Genomic DNA, 16,151 nt, shown 5'->3' on the forward strand with positions numbered 1-16,151 from the left:
TCTGTTTTACCTTCAGCAAAGCAAAGGTAACTGTGCAGTCTGATTACACTAGATTAGATTAGATTAGATTAGCTATAGAAAAATTATTACAAAAAGAATTTCACTCTTAAAGATAGAGGGGTGGGGCCTTTAGGAGGTGGGCGGAGTCAGCTAAATCATGCTAAAGTGGAAAAAGATGGACTCTTTAATCCAAGATGGCCTCCTGGTTTATATAATTATCTACACTGCTCGGGAAACTTCCTGTTTATAGACAATATGAAGTCCTAGTGTTTCTTAATCCACTGGAGTGTGTGGAAATATGTCTCTATAAACCATCAAACTGAATCTCTTGTTCAATAAAGATGTGAAAACGTATGCAGTGTTTGTCCTGAGACTGTGTGTGTGTGTGTGTGTGTGTGTGCGCGTGTGTGTGTGCGTGTGTGTGCCAGGTACTTCCTGTTGTGCGTGAACTACTTCTTCTACGGCGAGACGGTGACCGATTACTTCTTCTCGCTGGTGCAGAGGGAGGAGCCACTGAGGATTCTCAGCAAATACCATCGCTTCATCTCCTTCACCCTCTATCTGTCCGGTAAGGGAACACACACACACACACACACGCACACACACACACACACACACACGCACACACACATATCCTGTATATACATGCTCATTTATTCTACAAATAAATAATACATTGATTTAGACCATTTAGTAAATAAATAAATAAAATATGAAGCGGTAAATAAATAACTCCTTTTTATGGATCAATAATATCCATAAATAAAAATATATGAATAATAAAATGTAAAATAAATAAATTAATTAAAAAAGGATTTTTTAATACATTTTTTAATTTATAATAAAAAAAAATAATATTTTGAGATAATGTTGAACAGAATGTCGGCTCATTTACTGTGCATCTGTTTTTGACACACACACACACACACACACACACACGGCACTTATTGTTTGCTGTTAAACACCCAAAACACACATATTAGTCCATCCTCCTCTATTAACAGAACAAACACATATTTATTTTTTATATATATATATATATATATATATAATTTATTAATCCAATAAATCAGCAATTTGATATGCAGACAAATTGGAGTTCAGGTGTGAATAGTGGATTGTGATTGGCTGGAAGAAGTTCAGGTGTGAATAGTGGATTGTGATTGGCTGGAAGAAGTTCAGGTGTGAATAGTGGATTGTGATTGGCTGGAAGAAGTTCAGGTGTAAATAGTGGATTGTGATTGGCTGGAAGAAGTTCAGGTGTAAATAGTGGATTGTGATTGGCTGTAAATTCAGGTGTGAATAGAGGATTGTGATTGGCTGGAAGAAGTTCAGGTGTAAATAGTGGATTGTGATTGGCTGGAAGTTCAGGTGTGAGTTCACAGAGTTGGTAGTTTGTGTTTATCAGTTGAATCTAAATGAATGAGCTGCTTATAAACACCTGTTACCATAGTAACATCCAGTTCCAGTTCCATCCAGAGTGAGAGCGACTGTAGACGTTTCCTAAAGACCTCACTGAGCTCCATGGAGGAGTTTTGCATGTGCTGCAACTTTTATGATGAATACAGGAATTTTAATAAACGGCTTAAAGGCACAAGATGAACTGGGAGATGAACTGAAGAAAACGTTGAAATGAGAAACAGAACGATAAACAGCAGCAGGAGGAAACTCAAACAGCTTCATTATTAGTCTCATGTAAATAAATGGAATAAATAAACTGCATAATGAAAATGAAGCGTGATTTTTGATCCGTTTTGAGTCAGTTTTACTCTGCGAACATCAGTTACAGCTCAAACCCATTCAGTGCTGGTAGTAATTATGGTGAAGGTGATAATCCACATCGTGCACTATTACACCTCACACCTACACTCTACACCACACTTATATAAACACTAAACACTCACAGAAACATAAAAGATTGACTTGAACAGTAGAATTGTTATCTTGATGATTGTATTGAGTGTTAGTGAGTTCAGCAGCAGGGCTCTTGTAGATTCTCCTTTCAAAAAAAGTGTCTGATCTAAATATAGTTAATCACCCAGCTGGGAATGACATGAATAGATCTCTTTTACTGATCGCTCTCTCTCTCTGTGTGTGTGTGTGTGTGTGTGTGTGTGTGTGTGTGTGTGTGTGTGTGTGTGTGTGTGTGTGTGAGACAGGGTTCTGCATGTTTGTATTGAGCTTGGTGAAGAAGCACTACCGGCTGCAGTTCTACATGGTAAAATTAATCATTTCTCAGTCAGTCATTTTCTCCCTAAATAAACATTTTTTTAATTAAATTGTGTTTTGTGTGTGTGTTTTGTGTGTCGTGCAGTTCGGCTGGACCCACGTGACCCTGCTGATCGTGGTCACTCAGTCCCACCTCATTATCCACAACTTGTTTGAAGGCATGATCTGGTCAGTACTGAATCTTACACACACACACACACACACACACACTCTCTCTCTCTCACCCTGAACTTTTTTTAGGTGCTCCAAGGGACACGTCATCCACATACCTTTTAATTTTACTCCGTGTATATTTGTGCATACTCTCTCTCTCTCTCTCTCTCTCTCTCTCTCTCTCTCCCCACACTACTTGTCCCATATATAATTTCTTTGGTCTTTTTTTCCTGTTTATCATTGACAAGTGTGACTGTGATTGACAGGGGAGAAAGATAGATAGGGGGAGAGGGAGAGAGGGAGAGAGGGAGAAAGAGAATGAATGCCTCTTCTTTCCAAGGAGCCTATTTTTCTGTCCACTAGAGGGCAGCACCAGCTATGATCAGACAGCAGGGTGTAAAGCAGAACTGGGCAAACTACGGCCCGCAGGCCACATCCGGCCCTTTGTACGTCTCTGTCCGGCCCGTGTGAGGCCAATCATAAATTACAGGGATGCACCGAAAATTCAGCCACCGAAAATTTTTGCCCGAAATACCTAAATCACCAAAACAACAAACACAATTGTAATGACGCAAAAAAAAAACACACGGTTATCTGGATAAGAGCCAACATGTTTGCGGTGTGGACTTATTTCAATATTTCGGAGAAAATCCCACAGATAGCGATTTGCAAAACATGCAATGCTGAAATTAGCAAAATTTCACTGCAAAGAGTTTCTCCACGTCGGGTTTAATTTATCACCTGAAATCCAAACATCCCGATTGCCTTCTAAATATGAGAAGAACGCGGCGCAGAAAAGTAAAGTCAATCCGAGCATGCGCACTCCGTCTGTAGAGGACGTATTTGAAAAGGCAGGAAAGTTTTCCAGTGATGGTGCCGAGGCAAAAGGCATAACACCAAAAAATTATGGAATTCATTGCCTTAGATCACTGGTCGCCAGTGGATCGACGGATTGATCTTTGAAACATTCCCTGTGGATCCTGAAAATAATAATGATTATAATATAATATTATTTATTACAGGGCTCTTCTTAATGCTGTAGATTAGAACATTCCATTCACTTGAATGGGCTTCCAAACGTTCGGCAGTCAATTATTTTTGTTTAACAGACCCGTTGCTAATAATAATTGACTGCTGCCTGTCTGTCAATACTATGAATGGTAACAAAAAAAATAACAATAATTTATAATAATAAATAAAAAACTTTTGTAATTGATTTATTCTTTAAACTGCAATGCATTGATTTTAGTGAGGTTAGTACACACTCATAGCCATAAATGCAATGGTTCTAATAATTGACAATATTTTCTTTCGGTGTTTCGGTTTTGGCCTTGGGTTCCTCATTTTTGGTTTTTGGTTTCGGAAAATAATTTTTATTTTGGTGCATCCCTAAAATATTATCGTTGGTGTGGCCCTCTGACACAATTCAGGTTTCTCATGTGGCCCCTTATAAAAATTAATTGCCCACCCCTGGTGTAAAGTCTAGTGGGAAAAAACAATAGCAATATAGATGCGGTGTTGTTCATTGCGTGCACACACACACACACACACACACACACACACACACACACACACACACACACACACACACAGTGTGTGTTTTAAGAAGGGGAAAATTGAGACAGATGTGCTGCCTACCTGCAGGTTTATCGTCCCCATCTCTTGTGTGATCTGTAATGACATCATGGCCTACATGTTCGGCTTCTTCTTCGGTCGAACTCCCCTCATCAAGGTGAGCTCTTTGTTCTCCTTCTGAAATGCTCTTCATTCACTGTGAAGTAGCTTCCACAACATTTTATTTCAACACTATGTCTATCTTTTCCTCCTCAGCTGTCTCCTAAGAAGACGTGGGAAGGATTCATCGGTGGATTTTTCGCCACCATAGTGTTTGGACTCCTGGTGAGGTTCAGAGGAACGATTGATGTTTTAGCCACAGTCCAAGCTCCACTGTAGCTGGCACTTTCTGTCGTTTATTGTACAATCTTTCCTGTTTTTTGTTTTATTTATTATTATTTCAGTCATTATAAAAAAAACTGTGTATATCTTTTATGGGTTTTTTTGTCTTTTGTTGCATGTCTTTTATTTCTCAATCATTTATTTTTTTTTTTTACCTCTTATTACCTTTTTATGTATTTATTATTGAATTCAGCCAGTGTATCACAAGAACTCATACATATTTCTCTCTCTCTCTGTCTCTGTCTCTCTGTCTCTCTCTCTCTCTCTAGTTGTCCTATGTGATGGCAGGTTATCGTTACTTTGTGTGTTCAGTGGAGTTTAATAACGACTCAAACAGCTTCACGGTGGACTGTGAGCCTTCAGAGCTCTTCCAGCTTCAGGACTACATCCTGCCCTCTGTCCTAAAGTCCCTCACTGGCTGGGTAGTACACACACTTACTTTCTTTCTCTCTCTCTCTTTCTCTCTCTCTCTCTCTCTCTCTCTCTCTCTCTCTCTCTCTCTCTTTCTCTCTCTCTCTCTCTCTCTTTCTCTCTCTCTCTCTCTCTCTCTCTCTCTCTCTCTCTCTCTCTCACACACACACACACACACTCACACACACACGCTGACACACACTAACTTACACACACTAACTTACACACACACACTCACTCACTCACACACACACACACACACACACACACACACACACACACACACACACACTGCTTTACGTGTTAATAATCTTTTATTCATTATATCTCTCTATTCGTCCATCTGTCTGTCTCAATATCCAAATATTTCTCTGTCTAAATCTTTCCATCCATTTAAATATCCATTCATCTGAACAGCTCTACATTTACGTATTTCACCATTCAGGCCTCGCATTCTTTTCAATATTTATTTATCTAAATGTCTATTCATCCCTCCATCCATTTACTCTGATATGTCTTCATCCAAATATATAACCATTCAGGTCTTTCTATCCATCCATCCATCCATCCATCCATCCATCCATCCATCCATCCATCCATCCATCCATCCATTCATCCCTTTATTTGTTACAATGTTCATTCATAATCCATCCATTTAAATATTTAGTCATTCACTTTATTAAATATATATTTATATTGTCAGTTAAACATCTGTTCTTTTGAATATCTATTTATCCATAAATCTTCCAGCCACATACACATGCATCTATTTAATTATTTGAGTTTGGTACAGTAGTGTATTGTTTGTAGGAACTGTGATCTTCCTTTCACATACAGCAGTGGTGTGAGTGTGTGTTGTCTGTTTCAGACCACGGTGAAGCTGTACCCTTTCCAGATCCACAGCATCGCTCTGTCCAGCTTCGCCTCCATCATGGGTCCATTCGGAGGATTCTTCGCCAGTGGATTCAAGAGGGCCTTCAAGATTAAGGTTCAGCACAAACCTCTTCATGTTATACGTATATATCACACTTCACTCTGATCCCTCAAAAAAGATAATCTGCCGTTCTGACACGTGACCTCTGCTCTGCCTCAGGACTTTGCCAACACCATCCCGGGCCATGGAGGAATTATGGACCGCTTTGACTGCCAGTACCTCATGGCCACCTTCGTCAACGTTTACATCGCCAGCTTTATCAGGTTCGGCTTTCAGTCATGAAGTGCGGCAGGCTTTAGGACCCTGAGAAGCACGTCATTATGATCACACAGTCCAGGGATTCTTTTAGTACAGAGACCAAAAAAACCATCTCTTTCTTTTCTGTTTTTCGTTCTTTTTCTTTCTGTCTTATTCTGTCTTCCCTGTTTTTAAATCATTAATTTTTCCCCCCTTGATTTGTTTTTAGTATTTAATTATTATTTTAATGTTTTGTGCTTTTTTTCAAGTTTTATTTTATTTTTCTTTCTTTCTTTCTCCCACAACTTGTCCCATCTAATTACATTTTTTGTTTTATTTAAATTTTTTGTTCTTTACTTTACTGTTTAGTTTTTTCCCTTTGTCTTTTTACTTTTTTAAAATCATTCTTTTTTAAGTTTCTTTTTCCATATTCTTTTCTTTTTTTGTACATTTATTTACACTTAGAGCTGATTAATAAGTAAGAGTTTCATAGAAACGCTGTTAGTGATCCAGTAAACTTCCAGCTCCATCACGAAGGGTTGAAGTTTTCCATTTGAGAGATCTGTAACACCCTCCCCCTTCTCTACCCCCCCCCCCCTCCTCCTCTCTGCAGAGGTCCGAACCCGACCAAAGTGATCCAGCAGCTGTTGGCTCTAAGGCCGGACCAACAGCTCTACATCTACAACTCTCTGAAAGCTCACCTGACTGAGAGAGGGCTGCTGGGTGCGCTGGAGGAGGCGGCCTAAACCCCGAGCCTGCACAGAAAACACACACAACCCTAAGAGAGTGAGAAAGTCAGGGGTCATGGGGTCACGGGATCGGCCTGGAGGCGGAGCTATGTGGAGGTGGGAGACCACGAAGATCCAGATCAGGGAAAAAAAGAAAAAAATTGTAAAGCCTTGGGTCATTCCATTTTGTGTGTGTGTGTGAAGAGCGTGTGTGTGTGTGTGTGTGTGTGTGTGTGTGTGTTAGCATTAGTGTTTATTATTATTCGTGTTTTTTTTTTTTTTATATTATTCACAAATGATATACTGTACGTTTGTTTTCTTTTATTACCCAATAAGATAAATATTGTACACAGAGTGACACATCCGACATTCTCTTCCGTCGTGACTCACGTCACACACGTGTGTAAACCCTGTCAGTCATCCGTATTGTGAATCTTTTAAGGTCGATGTTATACAATGATATTATATTTGTTATCCTCTTATAGCGATCACGTTTCTAATTAGGGTTTCGGTTGCTGTGTTTTTAGTTTTCATGTTCAGGATCGTGTCCTTCAGACATTTCATCCCAGAACGTGGGATTTTTAAAAGTCAGCACGCGTCTGGTGTCTTACATAGTGTTTTATTCCTCTTACACCACAACGTTCGACATCGCTTTCACAGCGTATTTATTTATTCATAAACAAGACGCTTTTATTTACTCACTTTAAAGGATATGTTTGTTTTTTGTCCTTATAGCAGCTATAACTGTTCTTTCCCTCAGCAGCTTCTCTCTCTCTTTATTCTAAAGTTAAGCAGAAAAATAAACAGAACGGTTTGTCACGTGACCAAGTAAAAAACAATCGGACTGTTACAAAGCTGCAACACTGGAGACCTTGTAAATGTTACATAGACGCATTTTCTTGTTTTTTACGATAAAAAAAATAGGCCACGCCTCCTGGGGCAGTGTGGCGTCACAATCTTTAGACCGAGGAGAGAGATTACGAATGTTCTTTTATTTTTTTTACGTCTTATTTTATGTCGAACGTCAGACACTGAACATGTCTTGCAGTCGATTATATCCTGGGAAATTAATTTATGAACACTTTTTAATGCCATTTAATTTTCTTAGAGATATATTAGATATATTTAGTGCACTGTTCGTGCTGCTGTGCTTTTCATCTGGACGTGTTCAGTATTAGCTTAACGCTCTGATAATCACAGAGTTTGTCATGAACCTGAATGTCTTTTTCTTTTTGGTTTTCCCCTCCGTTGTTTTTTATGTCCTGTTACATTTCTAAGTGGAAAATAGAGGTTCAGGTCAGCAGTGCAATAACACGTCAGTGAATGAAGCTTCACGTCTGTACCTCACGTGCCACGTTCACTCCTGTTACAGTTTAACACATCAGTTACGCTCATTAATGTGTCGGTGTTATCTTATTGGCTGAGCTCTGCGTCATAAACACCTCACATGATCGGATTCGACTCTTTTTTAACAAATCACCACAAATTGAAGCTGATCGGATAAATAGATTATTGTGAAAATAAATTCTTATAAACAAACTTCTGTCTGAAGGAAGTAATTTGCTCAGATCTCAGTCATAAACAGTGTTTATAATAAAAGCAGAACATGACTGAGACATTTATTCTGAAAGTGTAACACAGTAGGCTGAGATGTTTATGATGAAGGAGGAGACGTTTATCGTATAAGCAGAACGTGATTAGACATGAGATATGTTCATGATGAAAGCTGAACGTGATTGCCTGAGAAGTTTATAATAAGAGCTAAACGTGATTGGCCGAGACGTTTATAATGAGAACTGAACGTGATTGGCCAAAACGTTTATAAGGAAGGCGGAGACGTTTATAATAAGAGCTGAGCGTGACTGGACGAGACGTTTATAAGGAAGGCGGAGACGTTTATAATAAGAGCTGAGCGTGATTGGACGAGACGTTTATAAGGGAGGCGGAGACGTTTATACTAAGAGCTGAACGTTAATTCTGAAAGCGGAACATAATTGACAGAGATGTTTATTTGATCCTGAAACGTGATTGGCTGAGATGTTTGTCATTGTGAAACATCACTGGCCGAGAGGTTTATCTTTGATGGTGGAATGTAATTGGTTTAAATCCATATCTGGTCAGGTTTCTCGCCCTGTTTATCTGCACTGTTTTTTTTTTTTATATTTTATATTTTGTTATGAATCATGGACCATATAACAGGAGTAGAAGAAACTTTAACTCAAGCTTCAACAAGCATCTTTATGGAGTACACGTTTACTACACGTATAGGCGTAGGAATCACGTCTCACTCCTGTCCTTTACCCACAATTCACTGCCAAATAAAACCTGCAGCTACTGACATTTACTGCGAAATAGATACGTGTTCGGTTCCTTACATCGCAGTGAAGTTTCAACAAAAATCATTATTTATTGATATAAAAAGCAATTGTTACACTGTAGACAGTTTTTATTTTCCATAAAAAAGGTTAAAGAGCGTGTGGAAATTCTCATGTAATATTTGTAATTCATGTTGTGCTTTGAAGCCATATATTTATAATATATATAAAAAAAAAAAGCTTCACTTCGTCAACTTTAAATCATTACCGCCTCTGTAACCTCGCAGGATCTTTATCGTCTGGTTATTACGGCTCTATAATGTAGAGATATACAGTTTATAGAAAGATATAGATATTTATTTGTGTAGAAATTGATTATTCTATACATAATCGTGGATAGAATGCATGTGTGTGAGAGAAGAAGAGAGAGAAAGAGAGTGTGTGTGGTGATTAGATCAAAGCTGTTCTCAGGCTCTCGAATGATTTTTCCAGCTCAACGTTTCTGAGGTTATTTTTTCATTATTTTAAACGAGTCCACTAGAGGGCGATAAAACACCTCTCATTCTGACACCGACATCCATCTTCTAACCCCAAAAACACTCGAATCACAATCTGATGACCATTTGTGTTCGTTTCCTTTTCCTAACCAGGTGTCATTTAATTTAACACACTCTGCATAGTGCACTGGATCCCAGTTTGGGACATGACGCATGATCTGCACTGAATTCACTCTAGATGCTTCACTTTACGCCAGCGTTGGGCTTTTATTTATTCACCCTTTTCACTTCATAGTGACCTTCAAAAGGAACCCTTTCTCAACTGGGAAACCTTTCAGACCTGGTTCCACCGCGAGAACAAATTGATAGTACCTGCACTGCCTTTTGTAGTCCAGTCTGGGACCTTTAAGGGTTTCTGAGGAAACATTTGAAGGTTTTAGGTAGAATCAGAAATATTTTAATCTAAACCCTTTTAGAAAGCAGAGAACATTTATAAAAGTGTAGACAAACCAAGTAAAGTGGCCTGCACACACACACACACACACACACACACAATTCAGAATTATCCATGTGGAGGAAAACAATTTTAGGAAGTCAGGAACCACTGAAGAACCCTTGAAGATTTTTTTTTTTCCTCAAAACATACAGGTGTAGAAAAAAAGGTAGATCCTATTAAGGTGTTTTTTTTTTATAACTTTATTGGGGAACGTTTAAAGGTTTCACACAGATTTCGAACTGGAACCACTTTAGGAACCCTGGAAGAGCACTTCAGCGTCTATTGTTTTACATGAACGGCTTTAATGGTTCCTCTACAGAGCTAAACCATTTATATCGGTTACTAGGTGGAACCTGGTGGTTCAGAATAGATAATAAAAATGTACCATGGAGTTCATGGCCGGTGTAATAAATATGATCTGGTTCCAGAGAAGAACCTGTTGGACACTTGAACTGTTTCTTGATCAGGACAACCCAGTACCTTTATTTAAGGGTCGTAGCAGCAAAGCATTGCATGTGAATGGAACAGAATACCCATAATGCATCATTCCATGTACAGTAGGTGGTTCATGTGTGATTCAAGATCTTCACGTTATTCACTACTCCAGTGTAACTACTCTACTGTGTTTGATATGTCTATGGTGCAGGGTGCAAGATTAGACTCTGAAGGCGGATTAGACAGTGTGAAGGGTCTGACGTGGGGCAATAACCTGAGTTGTTTACATCTGCGAGAACTGTTACTCCTTTACCAGATTATTATTATTATTATTATTATTATTATTATTATTATTATTGTGCTCTGTGTTTCTGTTGCATATTATTTTTTATCATTTATTTTTAATGCAGTGATGCACATGTGCTCTTCCCCTTTTTCCTGTGCATTTGTATTACAGCTAATTAAACAGAAAGCTAAATGTGTACTATCGTGTGTGTGTGTGTGTGTTTGTTTCTTCCTCCTCTGCTCTGGAACTTCCCTCCTCGAGTGCTTGCTCATGATCTGGCATAGGCTTCAATTTCCTCTATTTTGCACTAGAGTTCTATTTACAGTGAGTTCTGCTGTTTTTCTCACCACAGTTTGCTTCAGATTTGAGTTCAGCTTCTTCAGTTTGCAGCTGCAGCAGCGGAGCTCAAATACAATACAGTATCAATGATCCAGTAACATATAAATGTTATGGTAATGATGAAGGTATGATGGTATTATATGCTGTATCATGGTGATGGTACAAATAGTGGAATTTTTTAAACCACAAAGTTGGAGGCACAGATGTTTTGGACGTCTTTGGCTGCACCATGAAATTTTTCTAAACCAGTTCCCGCATGAAAATACCCCTGTGCACAAATCCAGCTCCAAGAAGATCTGCTTTATATGGGATGGAGTGGAAGATCTCCTTCTATAGAGATCCAAATCTATTGGGATTTATTCTTCACCCTGACTGCACCCTGAAGCTCCTCACCTCACCTACATCACTACTCTACTAAAGCTGAATGAGCACATAAAATCTAGTGGAACATCTTCCCAGAAGAGTGGAGGTTTTTATAACAGCACATGAGAAAAGAAGAGCAAAGCTAACGATCAGGTGTCTACAAACGTTTGGGCACTTAATGGGTCTTGGTATCATAAAGATGGTACATTCTTATTATTATAAAGTTATAAAGTTTGACACTTTTAATGAATGTGGTGTGGTAATAGTGTGACATGTTATAGCCATAATGCTGTACTTTTCACCTGAACAAACTCCAAATGGAGATCTGGGACATACATATGCAGCCAAATGTAAGCTACATAACGGTATAATGACACACTGAAGTTGAGAAAGTTATAGTGATGTTGTAGTGATATAGTGATGCTATAACAGTGGTATAGTGATGTTGTAGTGATATAGTGATTCTATAACAGTGGTATAGTGATGTAGTAATATAGTGAGGCTATAACAGTAGTATTGTGATGTAGTGATATAGTGATGCTATAACAGTGGTATAGTGTTGTAGTGATATAGTGATGCTATAACAGTGGTATAGTGTAGTGATATAATAATGCTATAACAGTAGTATAGTGATGTAGTAATATAGTGATGCTATAACAGTAGTATAGTGATGTAGTGATATAGTGATGCTATAACAGTGGTATAGTGATGTTGTAGTGATATAGTGATGCTATAACAGTAGTATAGTGATGTAGTAATATAGTGATGCTATAACAGTAGTATAGTGATGTAGTGATATAGTGATGCTATAACAGTAGTAGTGATGTTGTAGTGATATAGTGATGCTATAACAGTGGTATAGTGTTGGAGTGATATAGTGATGCTATAACAGTGGTATAGTGATGTATAGTGATATAGTGATGCTATAACAGTAGTATAGTGATGTTGTAGTGATATAGTGATGCTATAACAGTGGTATAGTGTTGTAGTGATATAGTGATGCTATAACAGTGGTATAGTGATGTATAGTGATATAGTGATGCTATAACAGTAGTATAGTGATGTTGTAGTGATATAGTGATGCTATAACAGTAGTAGTGATGTTGTAGTGATATAGTGATGCTATAACAGTGGTATAGTGTTGTAGTGATATAGTGATGCTATAACAGTGGTATAGTGATGTATAGTGATATAGTGATGCTATAACAGTAGTATAGTGAGGTTGTAGTGATAGTGATGTTATAACAGTGGTATAGTGATGTAGTGATATAGTGATGCTATAACAGTAGTATAGTGATGTTGTAGTGATATAGTGATGCTATAACAGTGGTATAGTGATGTATAGTGATATAGTGATGCTATAACAGTAGTATAGTTATGTTGTAGTGATATAGTGATGTTTTAACAGTGGTATAGTGATGTAGTGATATAGTGATGCTATAACAGTAGTATAGTGATGTAGTGATATAGTGATGCTATAACAGTGGTATAGTGATGTAGTGATATAGTGATGTTATAACAGTAGTATAGTTATGTTGTAGTGATATAGTGATGTTATAACAGTGGTATAGTGATGTGATATAGTGATGCTATAACAGTAGTATAGTGATGTTGTGATATAATGTTATAACAGTAGTATAGTGATGTTGTAGTGATATAGTGATGCTATAACAGTAGTATAGTGATGTTGTAGTGATATAGTGATGCTATAACAGTGGTATAGTGATGTGATATAGTGATGTTATAACAGTAGTATAGTGATGTAGTAATATAGTGATGCTATAACAGTAGTATAGTGATGTTGTAGTGATATAGTGATGTTAAAACAGTGTTATAGTGATGTAGTGATATAGTGATGCTATAACAGTAGTATAGTGATGTTGTAGTAATATAGTGATGCTATAACAGTGGTATAGTGATGTGGTGATATAGTGATGCTATAACAGTAGTATAGTGATGTTGTAGTGATATAGTGATGCTATAACAGTGGTATAGTGATGTAGTGATATAGTGATGCTATAACAGTGGTATAGTAATGTAGTGATATAGTGATGCTATAACAGTGGTATAGTGTAGTGATATAGTGATGCTATAACAGTAGTAAAGTGATGTTGTAGTGATATAGTGATGCTATAACAGTGGTATTGTGATGTAGTGATATAGTGATGCTATAACAGTGGTATAGTGATGTAGTAATATAGTGATACTATAACAGTGGTATAGTGTAGTGATATAGTGATGCTATAACAGTAGTAAAGTGATGTTGTAGTGATATAGTGATGCTATAACAGTGGTATAGTGATGTAGTGAAATAGTGATGCTATAACAGTAGTATAGTGATGTTGTAGTGATATAGTGATGTTATAACAGTGGTATAGTGATGTAGTAATATAGTGATACTATAACAGTGGTATAGTGTAGTGATATAGTGATGCTATAACAGTAGTAAAGTGATGTTGTAGTGATATAGTGATGCTATAACAGTGGTATAGTGATGTAGTGAAATAGTGATGCTATAACAGTAGTATAGTGAGGTTGTAGTGATATAGTGATGTTATAACAGTGGTATAGTGATGTAGTGATATAGTGATGCTATAACAGTAGTATAGTGATGTTTTAGTGATATAGTGATGCTATAACAGTAGTAGTGATGTAGTGATATAGTGTTGCTATAACAGTAGTATAGTGTTGTAGTGATATAGTGATGCTATAACAGTGGTATAGTGATGTATAGTGATATAGTGATGCTATAACAGTAGTATAGTGAGGTTGTAGTGATATAGTGATGTTATAACAGTGGTATAGTGATGTAGTGATATAGTGATGCTATAACAGTAGTATAGTGATGTTGTAGTGATATAGTGATGCTATAACAGTGGTATAGTGATGTATAGTGATATAGTGATGCTATAACAGTAGTATAGTGATGTTGTAGTGATATAGTGATGTTATAACAGTGGTATAGTGATGTAGTGATATAGTGATGCTATAACAGTAGTATAGTGAGGTTGTAGTGATATAGTGATGTTATAACAGTGGTATAGTGATGTCGTGATATAGTGATGCTATAACAGTAGTATAGTGAGGTTGTAGTGATATAGTGATGTTATAACAGTGGTATAGTGATGTAGTGATATAGTGATGCCAAATCAGTAGTATAGTGATGTTGTAGTGATATAGTGATGCTATAACAGTAGTATAGTGAGGTTGTAGTGATATAGTGATGTTATAACAGTGGTATAGTGATGTAGTGATATAGTGATGCCAAATCAGTAGTATAGTGATGTTGTAGTGATATAGTGATGCTATAACAGTAGTAGTGATGTTGTAGTGATATAGTGTTGCTATAACAGTAGTATAGTGTTGTAGTGATATAGTGATGCTATAACAGTGGGATAGTGATGTATAGTGATATAGTGATGCTATAACAGTAGTATAGTGAGGTTGTAGTGATATAGTGATGTTATACCAGTGGTATAGTGATGTAGTGATATAGTGATGCTATAACAGTAGTATAGTGATGTTGTAGTGATATAGTGATGCTATAACAGTGGTATAGTGATGTATAGTGATATAGTGATGCTCTAACAGTAGTATAGTGATGTTGTAGTGATATAGTGATGTTTTAACAGTGGTATAGTGATGTAGTGATATAGTGATGCTATAACAGTAGTATAGTGATGTAGTGATATAGTGATGCTATAACAGTGGTATAGTGATGTAGTGATATAGGGATGTTATAACAGTAGTATAGTGATGTTGTAGTGATATAGTGATGTTATAACAGTGGTATAGTGATGTGATATAGTGATGCTATAACAGTAGTATAGTGATGTAGTGATATAATGTTATAACAGTAGTATAGTGATGTTGTAGTGATATAGTGATGCTATAACAGTAGTATAGTGATGTTGTAGTGATATAGTGATGCTATAACAGTGGTATAGTGATGTGATATAGTGATGTTATAACAGTAGTATAGTGATTTAGTAATATAGTGATGCTATAACAGTAGTATAGTGATGTTGTAGTGATATAGTGATGTTAAAACAGTGTTATAGTGATGTAGTGATATAGTGATGCTATAACAGTAGTATAGTGATGTTGTAGTAATATAGTGATGCTATAACAGTGGTATAGTGATGTAGTGATATAGTGATGCTATAACAGTAGTATAGTGATGTTGTAGTGATATAGTGATGCTATAACAGTGGTATAGTGATGTAGTGATATAGTGATGCTATAACAGTGGTATAGTGATGTAGTGATATAGTGATGCTATAACAGTGGTATAGTGTAGTGATATAGTGATGCTATAACAGTAGTTAAGTGATGTTGTAGTGATATAGTGATGCTATAACAGTGGTATTGTGATGTAGTGATATAGTGATGCTATAACAGTGGTATAGTGATGTAGTGATATAGTGATACTATAACAGTGGTATAGTGTAGTGATATAGTGATGCTATAACAGTAGTAAAGTGATGTTGTAGTGATATAGTGATGCTATAACAGTGGTATAGTGATGAAGTGATATAGTGATGCTATAACAGTAGTATAGTGATGTTGTAGTGATATAGTGATGCTATAACAGTAGTATAGTGATGTTTTAGTAATATAGTGTTGCTATAACAGTGGTATAGTGATGTAGTAATATAGTGATGCTATAACAGTGGTATAGTGATGATGTAGTGATATAGTGTTGCTGTAACAGTAGTATAGTGATATAGTGATGCTATAACAGTGGTATAGTGATGTAGTGATATAGTGAT

At 36.9% G+C, this 16,151-nt stretch overlaps 1 protein-coding gene across 1 annotated transcript in view; it reads left to right on the plus strand.

Annotated features, from left to right (window-relative positions):
- The window catches only part of cds2 (CDP-diacylglycerol synthase (phosphatidate cytidylyltransferase) 2), a 16,867-nt gene extending 5,994 nt beyond the window's left edge, over positions 1-10,873 (plus strand). Inside the window, exons 5-13 of the mRNA XM_083527418.1 lie at positions 429-568; positions 2,160-2,218; positions 2,315-2,397; positions 4,027-4,114; positions 4,213-4,281; positions 4,608-4,760; positions 5,618-5,737; positions 5,843-5,946; positions 6,534-10,873. Coding sequence (XP_083383544.1) covers positions 429-568; positions 2,160-2,218; positions 2,315-2,397; positions 4,027-4,114; positions 4,213-4,281; positions 4,608-4,760; positions 5,618-5,737; positions 5,843-5,946; positions 6,534-6,666 — 949 coding nt within the window. The 3' untranslated portion in view covers positions 6,667-10,873. The remainder of the gene's footprint in view (positions 1-428; positions 569-2,159; positions 2,219-2,314; positions 2,398-4,026; positions 4,115-4,212; positions 4,282-4,607; positions 4,761-5,617; positions 5,738-5,842; positions 5,947-6,533) is intronic.
- Positions 10,874-16,151: the final 5,278 nt, after the last annotated feature.

Source organism: Silurus aristotelis (assembly GCF_946808225.1).
Source record: "Silurus aristotelis genome assembly, chromosome: 23".
NCBI classification, from domain to species: Eukaryota; Metazoa; Chordata; class Actinopteri; order Siluriformes; family Siluridae; genus Silurus; species Silurus aristotelis.